This window comes from Microcaecilia unicolor, chromosome 4 (genome assembly GCF_901765095.1).
Source record: "Microcaecilia unicolor chromosome 4, aMicUni1.1, whole genome shotgun sequence".
Lineage (NCBI taxonomy): Eukaryota > Metazoa > Chordata > Amphibia > Gymnophiona > Siphonopidae > Microcaecilia > Microcaecilia unicolor.
The window spans coordinates 59,169,080-59,189,111 of record NC_044034.1 but is presented as its reverse complement, the minus strand read 5'-3'; the positions used below and the strand labels follow the sequence as shown (position 1 = coordinate 59,189,111).

Here is a 20,032-nt window from a genome sequence, read left to right as displayed (position 1 = left end):
GATGCAAGGTAAATTTATTTAACCACAATAAAAAACAAAAACTTTTTTCCAAATGGCCTTCTTTCATTAAGGGCAAATGGAATCTAATATTTCAGAGAATGAGATGATATGCTTCCCTGGTAGTGGACTAAATGATATTATAAGAATTATATAAACAGAACAGAGTTTACCTTTTTTGTGCAATCCACAGGATTTAAAATCTAAAATGTGTCTCTAAAACAAAGTGGTACAAAGAGTCCATTTACCAATTCAGTGAATGCAGAGAAAACCCATTGTCTTTGTCTATTTGTATCTGTGAAGAAACAGTGTGTTTTAAGCGTGTACAATGTATTGGATATTTTTCTGCCTAAATTAATTCTGAAGAGTATTTCTCTAGTTTGGCCAGCAGATGGTGCATGTTGATGCTTAAAGCTGTTACAGAGGACTGACTTCTCTTTCTTTTAATTAGTACACAGATAATAAGAAGTAACGATGTAACCAGTTTTTATTTGAAATTTGACTGGGCTCTGAATGGCCCAGGAGCTCATCTCATTTGGACTTTACTGGTTTTGAGTTCAGTCTTAGCCTGGGAGGAAAAAGAGAGACAGATCTCTCTGCTGAGGCTCGGTAAATTATGTCTTGACCTTCCCAGGTACTGTTTAGACAGTATATAGATGTTTAGTTAGTGTTATAATTGATCCATATTTCAGTTACCTGTTATTGTTTACTATTTGCTGATTTTTTGTTCATTGTTCCTGTGTGACAATAAACCTGTTTAGTTTGTTGACTCTGCTGTCTGGACTGATAAAGAATCCTGGTGATTTGTATGTTGGGTCTGTGAGTGCTTTCTGAGAACTGTGGGACCACTGGGAGTGTGGCCCCAGTAACCTAGAAATCACTGGGGATAATTTGAGAGCAAGAGACTCACCCAGAGGCAAGTGTAGAGCACAAGCAGAAGGTGCAGGCAGACCTAAGCTGTGCTGGGGATAGACCCTCTAAGTGGCCACGGGGTAACCCCAGGTGGGTGGCTAGGCATTTCGTGACTATCATTTTATTTTTAAAAATATTACATTTAAAGTGTATTGCATGGGAATGAAGTTATTTTTGCCTATTTGTCTGCATACCATCTAAATTACAATATTAAAATCTCAAAGGAAATAGAAACTGTGTCTTTTTCTTTTTTTAACAAGTTGTAAAGACAGGAAAAAGGCAAGTTCCCTATGGAGGTAAGTCCAAGAAAACAAAAAAGTAGGGAAGGACCAATGGCCAACCAATGTACAAACCAAACCCAGAAGTAAATATGGAAATAATACAAATTTATTGAGTTTCAGAAACCAGACTCGACACAGAACCATGTTTCGGCACTACAATACCTGCTTCATGGGTCAGTATGTCTGGGGTGTGTGATATTGATAAGCTTGCACATCATGACACAAGCTAATTTGGAATTGTAAGTCTATTTTTTAGCATGTGGGTATTGTGCACACATCCAAAAATTACTGCAGTATGCACCCTTTTTCGTGCTTACCACAGGACCCCTTTGAATTTTACAATCTCCTTTCTTACTTTGCAATTAAAATTATATTTGAAAAAAAAATACAAAAATGTCATTTTTGAGTATCACAATTTGAAACTACTGAATATTAAAAAAAATATATTATATATATATATATATTTCTTGCTGTGTTTTACATCACTATTCTTGACATGTGTCAATTTGAGGCCTGCATGCAGTTCTAATGCAGATTAGCACACAGCATCCTAATTTATTCAAATTAATAACAGAGGGAATGGCATAAGCAGGAGATTCCAAAGCCTGAAAATGGCCTCAGGAATTAAGTAACCTTCAGAACAGAGAAATCTTAACGAATGAAAGAACCACCTAAAAACTCTTTGTCATTCTTTTACAGACAGATATTAACATTCAGGTTTACTTTAAAAATAACAATAATCCTGAGTTGCAGCACTAAGGCTACTCTTCAAACTGAAGCCTGGTAAGTGCAAAGGAAAACTATTCCAGGACTAGCAAATGCTAAAATAACAGCAGAATGATTCTCAGACAGTACTTATTTTCAGCTGTCTCTAGGTCCTTTTTTTGCTAACAATCTATGTTTTCAGTAAGGAACCTGCAGGGACTAGAAGCTTGCAGTCTACTGATTGCAAAGTTTATATCCAGGGCTTCCATCCTGGATAAAGTCTGCTTAGGTTTTTAGGATCCATGGCTTGCTGGATGAGAAGATTCACCTGTCCTCCAACATTGAGCACCATGCCCTCCTCTACACCTTTTAACTTTTCTTGAAGCCGCAAAAGAACACGTTCTGCCACTTTGTTGAAGCTTTGGTCATTGCTGAAAAGAATAATAAAAAATATATTACAATAAAATACTTTTGTTTACAGATGAGTTCAGATAGGCAAAATACTAGGTTGAGTTATTATTAAAAAATAAAAATTCCCACCTGTCTTTTCTGTTACACTGTTGGTCATCGCCTGCCAGAGTGGCATTAAGGTCAGCCTCATCTTGTTGCAGATACATGGCTTTTAGAGGGCTCAATGTCCAGTCAAAAAGAGGATCATACAGCAGCACCTAGTGTGGATGAACACGATTGTGAAAACAATCTTGGTATAAGGAAAACAAAATCCCATGAAGTTGTATTTTATTTATATAGGACACCTTTCCCAGAGGACATAATAAGAGTTTTGCTTTTAAACTGCCAAATCCTTTTATATTAGCTCTCACATCAGCCTATGCGGTGGATTACAAAGGTGGATTGAGTTGATATCTAGGAATTAAAGCCTAGGCCAGGACTTCCCAAACCGATGTTTGGTGTTGCGACCTGGTGGCCACACATATATCATCACAGAAAGATTGCTAAGTGCTGGCCTAGGCCATGTTTTATGGAGTTGCGTGCTGCATGAATCAAGAAACATGGAGTCCTAGTAAATAGGTTCTCTCCACAAACATCCATCTTTAATACCTGATACTATCGTGAGAATTCTGATTTGCCCGTTTGGTGCCAGTATGCCAATCTAAACTAACATAATCTATGGCTTACAATTGACCAACCCTCCTAGAGTCCAAGGTGGATTACGAAAATATGATTATATACAGCAATACAAATAAGAACAATCCATCAAAAGTAAATTAAAATCAATTTGAAATGTATTAAATAAAAAAGAATTTAAAGAACATAAAAAAAACTAAGGGGCCCTTTTACTTAGCTACGTAGGCATGTACGCGTATCAATTCCGAACTACTGCCTGGCTACCGCAAGGCCCGGGTGGTAATTTTATTTTTTACACGTATCCGCTACGAGCACCGGAACATTTTCCGGTGCATGGCGCTATCCGGTTGGTAATCAGCATTGTACACATGCTGATGATTACCACCAGGTTAATGCTTGTGACCTTACCACTAAGTCAATGGGTGGTGGTAAGGTCTCAGGCCCAAAATGGACGCATGCCAAGTTTCATTTTGCAGAACGTCCATTTTTGGCCAAAAAAAGAAGGCCTTTTTTGCAGGTGCACTGAAAAATGGAGCTGCTTGCCTCCAATACACGCGTCTACAGCAGCGCAGGCCAATTTTTGTGACACCTTAGTAAAAGGACCCCTAAATAAAGCTTCAAAAGTCTTAACTCCTTAGGTAAGGCATTCCAAATTGCCACTGCCTGCAAACTAATAGAGCCTTCAAGCAAATTTTTTTTTTGAAAGTAATTTTTATTGAAGTGGAACACTTATTAAAAGGACATAGCATGAACAACAAATCCTTGTCATAATTAACCAATACAACTGTGCTCCACTACAGCAACATAACAGACCCTTCTACCCCCCATCCTCCACCCTGCAGAGCAGCGCCAATATGATCTGAACCCAGTCATTTTAAAAGCCGAGACGCCTGTTGTACACTCTGTAGGAAGCGTGGACCAAAGGGGTTCCCAGATTTGTTGAAACCATTGGCCCTCTGGTGAAGTAAGATCTTGCACATCCAGTGTTCCAAATGCAATTGAAGAATCATCTGGGAGCACCAAGCCTGAAGATCTTGAGGTTGAGCAGACAGCCATACTAGCAGCACTGTTTTCTTCGCCATTAGTACCGCTCTATGTAGGAACCTGCGAAAGCCGCGAAGCACTGGATGTTCGTGTTGGTATTTGCCGAAGAGTAAGCGAGAGTCCACATGTATATGGATGAAATCTGATCAAGGAGTTGCTTCCATGAAGTTGAAACACTAGGGCATTGCCAGAACATATGACCCAGAGAGGCATCCATGGAGAAGCAGTTAGGGCAACAGTTTGTATCGCATTACCAGTCAGAAAACCTCCCCCTTTTTTCCTTTAATATACACCTTGTAGATTTGTTAATTTTTTTCACATTTTTAGCAATTTTTCTTATAACAACAACTTTTCATTCCTTTAAAATGATTATACTTCAACCTTGTTTTATTATTCTTATCCAGTCTACTCCACAACTTATCTGAAAACGCTGTTTGATATCTGTCAAGTTCACTGTTCCTATTGACGCGGCTACAGCTCTATGGAGCTTCTCCGTTTTACAATTGCGTGCTTCATCAGGAGCTGCCAGCGTGCATTCTGCATCTTCAAGTATTATTGGCTTGTTAGTTCTGTCTCCATTACTACGAAATCTACAAGGTATATATTAAAGAAAAAAAAGGGGAAGGTTTTCTGACTGGTGATGTGAGATGGTAGCTATACATAAGCAATAGTGCTGTTACACTGAAGTCTTTCCTCCACCCAAATAAAAGTATTAATATATTAGTAGACTATATTATTGGGGGTGCTAGTAAAGGCAATTATGGCACCCCGAAGGACCGCCTTCACCGTATCCAAAATAACAAGAGCTGTTCCATGTGTTGCCCATTAGTGAGCAAGAAATCCTCCGAGTGTGTAAACATTGGTGAAATTCCTTATCAACGTGCCAAATAAGCGGGAAAGTGCCAGCCCCTACACCCTGCAAAACAGTGTGTGGGTGGGGGGCATCTCTATATCCATCTAAGATAAAGTATGATCCGACATCCTCCCTGCTCCCACCTCACCTCTTAAATCAATGGAAAACAAGAATAATGGACAAAAATACAATCAAGGCGTGAGAGTGTCCCATGCGCCCATATGACAAGTGAGTATAGTCCCTCTCCGACAGGTGGAGCAGGTGCCACGGATTCACCTGATTAAGGGATGCCACAAAAGAAAAAAGATCCCTATCACCGTGCCATCCCTGACAGCCTCGCGACACCGATCGGTTCAGCTCGGGATCCAGTACTGCATTCATATCCCCTACCACTATCAAATTTCCATTAGCATAGGGTAAACAGAGGTGCAACAGTTCCCGGTAAAATGAAGGCTCAAACAGAGTGGGACAATACACTATTACCAGAATAGACTCTTGATCCTGAAGCCACAGCCACAGTACTAAAGACTACGCCCATCTTTTGTCAAAACCTCTGCCCTACTGGAGAGTGACTTTCGACTGCCATGCCACCCTTTCATGTTCCTGAAGAGGAATAATATACCTCTCCCACTCAAGAGCGTTTCAGTTTCTTTTGTTTCGCATCTGTGAGCCTTGTTTTTTGCAAACAGGCCACATCTGCACTCTGACGCTTCAATGCAGCCAAAATCATACTGCGTTTTATCGGCGAGATAATACCACACACATTCCAGTAAACTAGATGCACTCACAGCCCAATCATCCAAGTTGTAATACAGATGCCACATTGATGCCATTCATCTCTGCGCAGGGGACTGGGTGGCCAGCTTTCATCCCGACCCACAGCCTCGCACTAGCAAACCTCCAAACACACCAACCTCCAGTACTAAAGTTACTAAAGGCGCTGCTCCCCCATCCTGAAACCCACCCAAACACCCCACCTTTCCCCCAGCACTGCCCTCCAACCAACAGTAGCAGTGAAGAGATCACTCTGTGCTTAGGGTCCCTGCACCCCAACTGCCACCCCTTTAAAGATGATATCCAGAGAGCTGCTAAGGAGCTAAAAACATAATGCAGCTGGTGTAATGTACTTTTGGTAACATAATCCCTGGGATCCCAGAGCTTGATCATAGCCCAGCTGCAAGAAAAAGGTTAAAGGCAGAACTATAATAACGACAAACAAACCTAATATCACATAACTTGGTAGGAACATAATGCAGTCCAGACACCAGCTCACCTAACCAAGAAGAGTAGTGCACAGTATACAAAAAGTATGTGGTATACCACTTATTAATAGAGAAGCTGGAAGTGCTCCCCATTCTGTCCAGAGATGTTCAGCAGTTGCATTGTCAGCTTCTCTCATTCTGAAAGGGTATTTAGGCAAGCCTGTGCAGCTGGAACGGTGTCATATGTAACCCACTTGTCCTGCATATTGGACTTTCAAAAATGCAGGATATAAGAGCATGAATCGTATATTCTTCTCGTGGAACGTTGCACAAATGGGGGTAAAGCACCTCCTTTTCTCTTGAACAGCCACGGAATAGTCCTGAAATATTTTTACAGGCTTTCCTGCATATGTAAGTGCATCTCGCTTTTGCTTATAGCCATGCAAAATTTCAGTTTTCTGAATATAATTATGTATTTTGAAGATGAACACACGTGGCTTTTGGCAGTCCTCCTGGATATGGCCTATTCTATGTGTCCGCTCTATACAAAAAGTCCCCATGAGTCAGATGGGGCAAATTCCTTGGAGACCATCTAAGTGCAAATTTCTGCTGTGGGACAGTTTTTCTAAATCTAGTTTGTCTGCTTGCTCCCACAACTTGCGCTCCAGATCTGCCGCCGTTGGGCCATGATGCGAGGTTGAGTCTTCTAGCTGAGATACTCGTTTTTCTAGCTCTGTGGAGTGCTTTATAGCAATCCTCAAATTTCGTGATTTGACCTGAAAGCCAAATCAAAGCGGGGCTCCAGCATGTTGCTGACTTGCTGTTATCTGTGCCAGCTGGAGCTCTGTGAAAGTGGGGATGATAAAAGCCACCGATTCAGCCATCTTGACCTCTACTTTACATCTTTGTCTACTTTACAGCTTTGTCTACACTTTGCACTCACCACAGGAACCATAAATTGGTTCATAGAGGTTTGCGCTGCTCAATCTAATCTTCTGTTCTCTGGGTGAGTAAAATGATCCCTTTTAGTCCAAAGAAAGTGTGAGGACCCTGGAGTAGCACTGAACTATGACCTCTGCTCTCAAAGCATCAAGTGATCTCCTCTCAAGCAATTCTTTAAAATACATTTTGTCACAAAAGGAAAAAGTTGGATTGGGGCGCAATTTGAATGCAAGGCTAGATTTCCTTTTCAGTAAGTGAATTAAACATTCTGGAACACAGCCCTCTAGTAATTTAGAAATAATAAAGGGCAATTACAACGACCACTTCCAGAAGTTGGACATCTGCACATACAACTGTTAAATCTGGAGAAATGGCTTCAAAAAAACCTAATAGACAAAGGCTCTTTTTTTGCTTCATTGAGACACTGCCTACCTTAAAAGGACTCTGCCCTTCACTGCTCTGTAAAGTACAAGTCTAACTGAGTGACATAATAATTAATTTTTCCAAAAGAAATATTTTAATAATATAAAAATGTTAGCTATTTTATTAAACTGAAAATAAACTTATTTATTGTATACGTTGATCATTGTATGCAGTTATAACTGAGCCCACAATAATAACCCTTTGTGAACCAGTGATAAGCTTCATGTGAACTTTCTCCTACAACTCAGGTTGGTAATTGGGAAGACTGAAAGTGGCTAAGAACTGATACATGGAGAGTGGTGAGGAAAAGGCAGACATACTAACCAAATACTTCTGTTCTATGTTCACGGAAGAAAAGACCAGGGGACACTCGATAAAATTACACAGAAACACTTTTAAAGTAGACGGGAATATTTTTTTCACTCAAAGAATAGTTAAACTCTGGAACTTGCTGCAGAGGCTATGGTAACAGCATTTAGCATATCTGGGTTTAAAAAAGGTTTGGACAAGTTTCTGGAGGAAAAGTCTATAGCCTGTTATTGAGATGGACATGGGGGAAGCCACTGCTTGCCCCGGGATTGTTAGTATGGAATGATGCTACTAATTGTGTTTCTGCCAAGTACTTGTACCTGGATTGGTCACTGCTGGAAGCAGGACACTGGGTAGATGGACCATTGGTCTGACCCAGTATGGCTATTATGTTCTTAGGATCAATTTTAGAAACAGGCCTTCTCTTGGGTTCCACTTTCTGTATTGCTTCGACCCTGCTCACTGTACCTACTTTAACTCCCAAGGGTATTTGAACAGAATGAGTCAACTCATTTTTCACCCAAATACCCTCTGAGCTTTTCCCTTATCCACTGAAAGTATATCATCTGTACCAATAATCATACAGGCAATCTATTCTCCACAGAGGCTTCAATGATTACTGTTTTGATGGTGAAGGTGGCATCAACAGTCAGATGTTTACTCCTTTGCCTTATTTCACCCACCTGGTCTAATCCCTCCACCCTAATATTCCCCCCTGTAAAATAAGCCTGCAATAGCATAATGTCTGGAAGAGGACGTCAGTTTTGGCTTTCCAGGTCTCCCTGTTAGGTTTCCACTAACCTCCCAAACAAGTGGTAGTTTGTGCCCAATAACACAGATTGTGAGTCCATTAGGGACAGTGCAAGTACCTGTACAATTGTATGTAAACTGCCTCGACTTGTGCTTGAAAGAGGCGGTATATCAAATCAATAAAACGATAAACAGGGATCTGAGATCCAAGCTGTGATTCTGTGTCTATCCCCTTTATTGAGATAGACATGGGGGAAGCCACTATCTGCCCCGAGATTGGTAGCATGGAATGTTGCTACTATTTGGGTTTCTACCAGATACTTGTGACCTGGATTGGCCATTGCTGGAAGCAGGATACTGGGCTAGAAGGCCCTTTGGTCCTTATGTTGTTTTTTTTTTTAATCCTCTATTCAAATTTTATAAGATCTCACAAAATAATGAGACATTGCAATCCACATTAAATTTACAGGAAAAAAATATTAAAGAAAAGAAATTTAGATCTTTCGTCCACAATTAAAGAAAATCTGGATCCAAGACTTTAGAAATACAAAAAAAGGAAATAAAGAGAAAAAACCCCCACAATTGCTACCTCTGTAAGTCTAACTCCAGCCTGCTATTCAGGGAGGGCATACAACATTAACTTCAACTCTAGCATCTAGAAAATCTTTAAGCTGCTTTGGGTCCATAAACTGATACTGTTTAGACTCTAGCAGTACATTACAAATACAAGGAAAACGTAAAACAAAACTTGCTCCTACAGCCTCGACTCTGGGGCGCAGCGCCAAAAAGGCCCTCCGTCTCATCTGCGTTGGCTTAGAAAGATCAGGAAAAATTCTAATTTTTTAACCCATAAACAGTCTTTCTAAGTGTCTTAAGGAAAGTCTTAGAACAGCGTTCCAGTCTGGCTTCAACACAAAGGTGACCAACATAGTAGTCCTATGAGTAATAACTTCCAACGAATTTTCCAGGAAGGAAGTAAGATTCATTGCTTCTCCCATTGGTTGCAAAGGGGATTCTCTACCCTTCCCCTTAGGGTTCCAGATGTATTGGGCACGCGTAATAGGAGGCAGTGAGTCTTTATCCATCCCTAGAATCTCAGTCATATATTTTCTCACCATCTCCAAAGGAGGAATTAAAGGAGACTTGGGGAAATTAAGAAACCTTAGATTAAGTCTTCTAGCCTGGTTCTCCAGGTAATCCAAACGTTTATGAAGAAAATTGTTGTCCTTAACCAAGGCTGTTTCTAAAGTCCCCATTTCTAGAATTTTAGATTCCACTTTTTCCATTTTAAAGGACTGCTGTGCAGTCACCTGTACCTGCATCAGAACTTTAATATTGTCAGTATTTTCTTTAATCATAATTTGCATAGAGGAATGTGTGCTGTAAACCATATCCCATAGTGACTCAAGCGTCACAACGGCCGGTTTAGTGGTCCTTATGTTCTTATAGACAAAACCAAACCAAAGGAGTTGAAAGACTGTTGCAGTGTGGGAACTACTGTGCATTTGTAGTGAAAGGTTTTGCTTTTTGAATAAGTTCTAGAAGATTTATGCCCATTTGGTGATAATGGCAGTAATCTTACCTAGATGTGGGATTTAGTGAATTGCTTGCTTATAAAAAAAAAATTACTGCATTGCAATGTTATGAAAATCACCAGCCTTATCCTCTGCTATAGTGGAGAGGAAACAATTAAGGGAACTCTTCTTCCAACTTAAAAGCAGTTGTAATCAAATTAGAGCAGTGGAGTGAGAACAAAGAAAGAAAGATGCTAATTCCACTGTTATTTCTTATCTTGGGCAAGTCACTTAACCCTCCATGTCTCAGGCACAAACCTAGACTATAAGGCTTCTGGGGATAAGAAATATACCTACCTGAATCTGAATGTAACGCACCTTGAACTTCTGAGAAAGGAAATAAGTATAGCCAAAAACAATCCAATCTAAATTGTTTTATCCAAGTTATGTTGTCTTCCTTGACATGCAGCAGACAAAATTTGCTATTTTAAATAATTTTAAACTAATACCTATACGCTTCACCACAGTCTCTCTTTGGTCCAATATATAAAATGCCTATTCCAAGAGGTGCTCAGAAAAATAACCTGGTCCAGTAAATATCACAGATCATTTTCCTTTAACAATAAAATACATACTTCCATTGACATTCTTGATGGATAAACAATAACCACAATACTCTGTTTAGATCTCATTTCGATAGTATGAAACAATTTACCTCAACGATGGTAAGCAAGGCTTCCTGTGAATTCCTCATAACTTCCATAGTTTTCTCACAGCACCTAACATCCAGAGAAAGGTTTCAGAAAAAGGTATAGTAATAGTTAAAAAATTATTTATTTATAAAATCATTAATATACCATTCTCTTTGGTAACAACATTTGAGCTGGTTTACAGCTCCACAACATAAAAAAGAAAAACCATTATTATTTGTTACATTTGTATCCCACATTTTCTCACCTATTTGCAGGCTCAATGTGGCTTAGATAGTACCTACCGTAACAGCGTTTGCAGTTCCGGTATGAACAAATACAAGGTGATATTATGGTAGAAAGAGGTTCAAGTATGGTGACTACATTGGGGGAACTTAGAGAGAAAGATGAAGAGTTAGGATATGTCCATTACAGTCTTTGGTTTCGTTATGTCGCAAGTATCTAGGTTATTTATGTTGGGTTGGTGGGGTGTGCCTTTCTGAACAATTATATAAAACAATAAAATCATAACACAATTTCTCTATAAGTGTCAAAAAAAAAAAGAAAAAGTTTTTAATGTCCTCTGAAAGTCCAATGCTACCCCTGACACAGCCCTTTAGGAGGGTGAAACACTGCAGTGTCGGGCTTATTTTAAGTAATGTGGTGGATAAATTCTTATTCTCAACATTCAGAAACCTAAAAAAGCTGGAGAGCAAACCAGTGATAGCAGCCGTTATTGGGGGTTAGCCATTGTCCTGGGCACCCCAGGCAGTTGAGGTTTCTTTTTGTTAAATTTCTGGATCTTCTGTATGTTCTGAGTTGAAGCCAATATTAGAGCAAATTTACTTAATTATATTTAGTTTTCTCAACATTGCCACTGGCAAATAACATCTACGGCCTGTTCACATGAGCATAAATCCTACTAGACATTTCACCGCCCTTATATGCAACAAATCATCATTGGCAGCTTTCCTCCAATTCTACCTCCCAACAACTTAGACTTCCTCCATTTCTTTTCCAAAACAGGCAATCGCTATCTCATAACATACAGAAAATGGAAGAAGGAACCAACTGAAAATAAGAAACAGCATAAGAAATGGCAAGTCAAACGCAAAGCACTGATAAGGAAGGCAAAGAGGGACTTTGAAAAAAAGATTCATTGGAGGCAAAAACGTAGTAAAAACCTTTTAAAGTATATATAAAGAAAGAAGCCAGCAAAATAATCAGTTGGACTACTTGATGACCGAGGGGTAAAAAGGGAACTCAGGGAAGACAAAGCCATAGTGGAGAGATTAAATTAATTCTTTGCTTCGGTCTTCACCAAGGAAGATTTGGGAGAGATACCAGTGCCAGAAATGGTATTCAAAGCTGACGAGTCAGAGAAACTGAATGAAATCTCTATAAACCTGGAAGATGTAATGGCACAATTTGACAAACTGAAACCTAGACTGGAAGGTATTCTTCCAGAGTACTGACAGAATTTAAAAATGAACTTGCATAACTATTGTTAGTGATGTGTAATTTATCTTTAAAATCAAGCATGGTACCAGTAGATTGGAGGGTGGCCAATGTAACGACGATTTTTAAAAAAGGCTCCAGAGGTGATCCGAGAAATTATAGACCAGTGAGCCTGATGTTGGTGCCAGGCAAAATGGTAGATATTATTATAAAGAACAAAATTACAGAGCATATTCAAAAGCATGGATTAATGGGATGGGGCTACTTTATCCAACGATGTCCTACTCTGAGCAGCCCAACTCTCACATAAATCCCCTATCTCAGTACAATCTATGTGCCCTTTAAACTTTAGGATTTCTTGTTCCTAAGGCGAATCATCCACCTTATCCCCTCACTACCTTCCCACAAAAGTTGCAGTTTATGATCCCAAATTACCCAGCTCATGGAGAGTGCAGACAGGAACACTAGTGCTTTCCAAAGGTTATATCTACAACCTTGAAGTCTTGGGAGTCATCTCCAGAAGTACGAAACATTTTTTTTGCTTAAGGAAAGAATCCACCAGAAGATCTTATTGTAAATGATGGAGATCTGAGTTGTGGTTCACATTATGGAAGGTAAACTCCTTTTAAGTGCCCTATAGCTGCCCTTCTTCAATAACTTCTCTGCCTATGGGATTCAGGCCTAAGCACATTCTCAGTGAGAGTGCACTAGAGTACAATTGCAGAATACCATAATTTTGTTGACAAACTACCAGTATCTAAGCACCCTCTAGTGGTTAAAATTTATGAAGAGACTGCTGAATTTGAAAACACTAGTCAAGAGACTTCCAATATCATGGGACCTGAACTTGGGGATTTCTAGGCTCACAGATCTCACCCCACCTTTGAACTGTTACAATTTGCTTCATATCAGCATACAGAGTAAGTGAATTGTAAGCATTAGTTCATTCACATGGTTCACATGGAGTGGAGAAGTGGCCTAGTGGTTAAGGTGGTGGACTTTGGTCCTGGGGAACTGAGGAACTGAGTTCGATTCCCACTTCAGGCACAGGCAGCTCCTTGTGACTCTGGGCAAGTCACTTAACCCTCCATTGCCCCATGTAAGCCGCATTGAGCCTGCCATTATTGGGAAAGCGCGGGGTACAAATGTAACAAAAATAAAAATCTACAAAAGCCAGGTGGTGTTAACAACTTAACCAAAGTTTCTTCCCAAAATCGTTTCTGACTTTCATATGAACTGATAGTTTTACCAATTTTTTATCCACCACTTCATGCAACTGTGAGAGAGCAGAAACTCCACATGTTCCATTGGGGCAGAGCAATTCACATTTATTAGCAAATAACTAAATCAATAAACAGTCCATCACAACCTGCGGTAGGATAAGAATTGGATTTCCAGTTAACAAGAAAACCTTTTCTTCCTGGGTGGTGGACTATATTGCTTTTAGTTATCATCGAGCTAATTCAATTCTGCCTGCTAAGGTAACTGCTCATCAGCTGAGTCACAGCAACAATGAGCAATCAACTGCATTTCATTTTGGCAGTAGATATTTGTAAGGCTGCAACATAGACCTCTATCCATACTTTTAACAAGCACTATTGTCTTGACCATGCCACAGAGTTAGACAGCACCTTCAGTCAAACAGTGCTACAAAATCTGAACATACATGATGAACAACCCTCCTTTGACAGAGTATCTGTGAGGGCTGCACAATGCTAGAAGAAAATGAACAATTCTCCACAACCATCAGCTGGAGAGTCACCAACTGTGAAGCTGTATGGATTAAGTCTAGCAGAAGTCTACAATCACACAATTTCTCCCCCTCACCCAAAGCTGGAGCTACCTAAAAAAGATAAACTGAAGAGAACTGTCAAAGGAAGGAGTGCAGGAGTCACGGAAATCTTGTCTAGAGTTTTCTGGCTTTGGGAGGCTACACCCAATTCAGCTCTGTCAATGTGACGTCACCACCTGTGTGGCTGTAGGATCCTACTGTCCATGGAGAACCTCCATTACATAATACTTTTTCACAATTTGCTGGTTGTTAGTTTCACAGAGTGTCCACGTGATGTAGCCCACTCAAGAAGTCTCAAACTTCCATTATATCCCCCCTCCCTTCCAGGTTGTCTTTTCCAATGTGAAGGGCTCTAATTTGTTTAGCCTTTCCATAATGACTTCAATATCTGTTATTTTGGGTGACAACTCCTAACTCAAAACCCAGCAGTTTATACCTGTAGTTGGGGATTATTTTTCCCTATATGCATTGCTTTGTACTTGTCCACATTAAACTTCATTTGCCCAGTCTCATAAGATCCTTCTGCAATTTTTCACAACCTTCTGCAGTTTTAATTACTTCAAATGATTTTCTGTCATCTGAAAATTTGATGACCTCACTCTTTACTTCTTTCTCCAGACCATTTATAAAGATGCTGAACAGCACAGTCCCAATACAGACCCCTGGGGCACTCTACTAGTGACCCTTTTTTTTCAGTTGGAAAACTGACCATTTCCTGTCATTTACTCATGACTTTTTAAATTTCTCAGGTGCCTCTATGGCACTTTGTCAAACACTTTCTGAAAATCCAAATTCACTGGCTTACTTTTATCCACATGTGGCTGACCAAATTGTGCAATTTTCTTCACAAGATGGTGATTCAATGCATCTTAGATCTTTCTTTTCAGCTACTCCTGAAATTCTGCCAACAGAAGACAGCTAGGGAGCCATACAGCATCAATAAGGGTCACAACTGCACCCTGGGCCTTGCAATGAAGGAAACTGCATTAGACTGTGACTAAGACAATCACTGGGATTGTTCCAACAAGCAAGAACTGATGTGGATGTGTGAAGCCCTGCACATGCTCAAATGAACTGTTCACAAAGAAGTAGTAGCTATTACTCTAGATCAAGCTCCGTTGGATGATGTCACCCATTTATGAGGAACCTTGTTTTCAGAGAATATATGCCTGAACAAAATATTCACTCTGAAGACAAGCAGGACACGAGTCTACACAACTAGGTGAGATCATCTGACAGAGCCTGGGATGGGATAATGCATAAAACTACTACAGCTTTCTGAACAGTTCATCTGAGTGTTTGCAGGATTTCACACATTGCTGTCATTGCAGTTCATCTGATAATTTGATAGTTAAACTGCCTTCCCTAACTTCTTTACTTTATTTCTTACTAGTAAAACATGCCCGTTTCTTGCGCAAATGAAACGGGCGCTAGCACGGTTTCCTTCCGAACCTCCCCCCCTCCCTACTCACCCCTTCGGCATTCTGAAGGCACTGACCGCCATTGTTGCGGACCCTGGCACGCCACCTTCAATCTCTGCTGTTTCGTTGGTTGTGAAGCCACTGACGCCATTGCTCCGCCCTCGACGTCATCACGTTTGACGCGAGGGCGGGGCCCCAACACAGTGTTTTCGGTGGCTTCACCACCACGAAGGCTTCGAACCGGAAGGAAGTGCCCGGAGGACCTGACAGTGACGTCAGTGTCCTCAGAACATTGAGGGTGAGTTTTATTATATAGGATGAGTTGCAATTATTCCCATATGAGTTCAATGCAACTTACAATAAGATGTCAAGCAAGTATGACAGATAAAATCACAGAAATAGAAAGGAAAAAGGAAGCAATAATAGACAGCTGTTATTTAGACCTCACCTAATACAAATTTTCTAAACAAATAAGATTTTAAGGATTTCCGAAATAAGGCATAAGAAGACATAGACCTAATGTCAACTGGCAAATCATTCCAATATTTTGTTGACAGATATGCCAGAGTCAAATCATGCAATGTTTTAAATCTAATACCTTTAGATTGATGGGAAATCCAAATCCCAATAACTTCCTTTTATTCTTCTACTTCTAATTTTTGGTAATAAGATCAACTGATTTATATAACCAGGCATTTTTCCATTTATAAACCTGCATATAATGTGTACAGCGCTGCATATGTCTAGTAGCGCTATACTACTACTACTACTACTATTTAGCATTTCTATAGCGCTACAAAGCATACGCAGCGCTGCACAAACATAGAAGAAAGACAGTCCCTGCTCAAAGAGCTTACAATCTAATAGACAAAAAATAAATAAAGTAAGCAAATCAAATCAATTAATGTGAACGGGAAGGAAGAGAGGAGGGTAGGTGGAGGCGAGTGGTTACAAGTGGTTACGAGTCAAAAGCAATGTTAAAGAGGTGGGCTTTCAGTCTAGATTTAAAGGTGGCCAAGGATGGGGCAAGATGTAGGGGCTCAGGAAGTTTATTCCAGGCGTAGGGTGCAGCGAGACAAAAGGCGCGAAGTCTGGAGTTGGCAGTAGTGGAGAAGGGAACAGATAAGAAGGATTTATCCATGGAGCGGAGTGCACGGGAAGGGGTGTAGGGAAGGACGAGTGTGGAGAGATACTGGGGAGCAGCAGAGTGAGTACATTTATAGGTTAGTAGAAGAAGTTTGAACAGGATGCGAAAACGGATAGGGAGCCAGTGAAGGGTCTTGAGGAGAGGGGTAGTATGAGTAAAGCGACCCTGGCGGAAGATGAGACGGGCAGCAGAGTTTTGAACCGACTGGAGAGGGGAGAGGTGACTAAGTGGGAGGCCAGCAAGAAGCAGATTGCAGTAGTCTAAACGAGAGGTGACAAGGGTGTGGATGAGGGTTTTGGTAGAGTGCTCGGAAAGAAAGGGGCGGATTTTACAGATGCTGTAAAGAAATGATTACTAGAAGTAGTAGTAGTTACGAACAAATAAATCATTATACAAATTTTAAAAATCTTTCTCGCTTCAACAGGAAGCCAGTGCAAAGCAATATTCAGTGGAGTCACTCTTTCATATAAAATCAACTAGCTCCAACATTTCGAATTGTCTGCAATTTCTTCTTCAAAGAGTTTGAACAACCCAAATAGAGTACATTGCAGTAATCAATGTGAGACAATACAAGGCATTGAACAAGAAGTCTAAAATTATCAACATTAAAGCAATATCATATTTACTGGATTAATTTTACAAAGCATTTCCTGTATGTGAAACCTAATTTACAAATGGAAAAGGGCTTTGATGAAATTGAATAGCAATATACACAAGTAAAAACGATGTGCACAGAAAGAGTGCACTTTCTTTTAAGCTATCTGCATATAGACAATCCCAGAGGCATAGCTGGGGCAGAATGGAGGCAGGGTTGTGATGTACTTGTGTAGAGTGGGATCGGCTTGGGTATACCTAGGGTTAAGATGTTTTGTATTTAAATAAAGCTGCGGCCGAATTATGCCATGTGAAGAAAATACCATGTGTTGTGTTATTATTGTAAATATCAGATAACCTTTAGGCCCGAGGGGTCTCGGTTGCCTATGTTAAAAGTGGAGGAGTGGCCTAGTGGTTAGGGTGGTGGACTTTGGTCCTGGGGAACTGAGGAACTGAGTTCGATTCCCAGCACAGGCAGCTCCTTGTGACTCTGGGCAAGTCACTTAACCCGCCATTGCCTGCCGCATTGAGCCTGCCATGAGTGGGAAAGCGCGGGGTACAAATGTAACAAAACAAAAAAAATAAATAAATAAAATAAATACAAACTTTCACCTTTTTCAAAACAAGTTAAATTTGTGCACCGTTATTTGTACACTACTGGGACGGGATCAGGTAGTCGTTTTTATACAAGACACAGAGGCTCCCATGTTGCCTCTATTAAATAGGTGTCTTTTTTGGCCTTCTTGCATTGGCATCCTGTTATAAAATCAAGCCCTAAGAGATTTCCCATTAGATGTGGACTTAACAGTGTATGAATTTTAAAAGTATCCATGGTTCTTCTCTCAAGCCTTTAATATATGTGATAACTGACTATACACTCCCTCTGCACCTGGGTTAGCTTGCTGCATACTCTGTAACATAGGCCAGTTTCTCAGATCTTGTTTAACTGACTGTACTCTGTACTAACCATCTTGTCCCCATATGATTCTGTACTACCTATCTTGTCCCTATCTATATATCTGCACGGCCCCTGACTACATAGGAAGTCTCACAGTATTGTAGGAACATATCTCCATGTCTATGTTATTCAAATGTTCTAATGTGTGCTTATTAGGTGTTCCATTGGTAGTATGCTGACGATATATCTGTTATTTGAATGTTCTTTCATGCTATTACAGTATTGCTTGAATTGTACTGACATTTATCATGATGGTGTTGTTAAATGTTTATACGTCTGATACTATTTTATGTTAATTCTACAACTAGGTTTCAATATGGTATTTCCAAGCTTACCTCATTGACTGTATTTATGTTCATATTTGGTCATTTTACTATTAAATTTTATGTTAAATTGTACCTGCTGTACACTGCCTTCACTGAATCTATTCATAAAGGTGATTAATAAATACCACCAAATAAAAGCAGATGCTATTTCTCAGTGACACACAAAATTCACATCTAAATACCAATTCTCACCTTCTGAAGACACCCTCCACACCGGTGATGCCCATTCCATCCACTATATCCCTGGTTAATCTAAAAGGAACAGTTTCTGGAGTGGGAAGAATTTTACCTTGCTCAAAGGCAACTCCTAAAGCAAAAGAGATGGAAAAGATTAATAGAGAGAGAAAAAGCCTGGTTAAAAATGGTAAATTGAAATCCGCCCATGTTTACCTAAATCTATGTGTACAAGCTCTGCAGTCTTTTCATCAATCAGAATATTTTGGACATGTCGGTCTCCAAGTCCAACTATGTAGCCCACTGAAAAAAAGGAAACAAGTTTCAAGACAAAGGCAGTAAACAAGTATCTTTAATGTTATACTTAAGTATAAAAGCTGAATTTAAAACACTGCCAGTAAGGGACAGGGAAATCTGATTTGATATTTACTATTATTAAAGTAGTTTTTAACAGTCAAGTTTTTCTCTCACAATAAGACCATATGATAACCTGCAAAGTTTAATGTCAAAATTTTGTCTCCAATATACTGAACTGTTATTTTAACTTGATTTCCTTACTGAAAATATTTTCCTCTCCATATTATAGGTGAAATACTTTTAGTTCAGATTATGGTCAGATGAGTAGCTTAAAGCAATACTAAATGTGCAAATTACATTTTCAGTATTTTATTTTTGAATTTATCATGCAATCTACTTAAGAAATGATTAATGTTTACTAATAGTGATAACTACTAATTAGATGCCTTCTATTTATAGAGGTTTGTACATGCTCTCTTGAAGTGTTTATTTTCCAGGTAAATAGAGATTCTTTAAGGGTACGAAAAATCTACATATCTTTCTGTGGACTGCACAGAACCCTCTACAGGGTAGTTATTAGTTAGCTGTTTTCTGACTCCACTGCTGGTATGAGAGCATAATCTCACACATCTGAACTGGTCTGAAGGGACTCAAGGAAAGAAAATTAGCAGGTCAGATCTAATTTTTGCCTGTTGGGTATCTTTTGGTTGATTCAAGCACACACATATCCCTAGAACACTTTAGTATGACAATAAATTTAACTTACATACACACCCTCTATGTAGCTGTCTTTCTCTGCACAACCTCCTTCTCTTCTCACCTGCCTTCAAATTTCTTCCTACCCCTGTCCTTACTACTGTCAGTTATAGAACAAAATGAGCTAGAGAAGGAAATTTATCAGCTCTAACTTTTGTTGTTAGGAGCAGTTATGCAGCAGAATCAGTGGAAGAAAGAAATTCTCGACCCAGTAGGTGATAAAAATTTGCATAAATGAGTTGCCTCCTTCAAGTCATTGCACCTGCTTCTGTTCAGTTTTTTCTCATCAAAAGTGGAGACTACCACACCAGGATACTGTTGTCAAAATATTGGGCCTAGCAGTCTTTATACATGTCACACAGATTTTCTTATCTTCCTTACAGTCATTAGTTAAGCATTTCT

The 20,032-nt window shown here is 39.7% G+C and overlaps 1 protein-coding gene across 1 annotated transcript in view; it reads right to left on the bottom strand.

Moving 5' to 3' along the window:
• Window positions 1-1,014: 1,014 nt before the first annotated feature.
• Window positions 1,015-20,032, bottom strand: part of ATM (ATM serine/threonine kinase) — a 293,334-nt gene continuing 274,316 nt past the window's right edge. Inside the window, 5 exon segments of the mRNA XM_030202389.1 lie at window positions 1,015-2,326; window positions 2,436-2,563; window positions 10,734-10,797; window positions 18,596-18,710; window positions 18,794-18,880. Of these exon segments, the coding sequence (XP_030058249.1) occupies window positions 2,146-2,326; window positions 2,436-2,563; window positions 10,734-10,797; window positions 18,596-18,710; window positions 18,794-18,880 (575 nt within the window). The 3' untranslated portion in view covers window positions 1,015-2,145.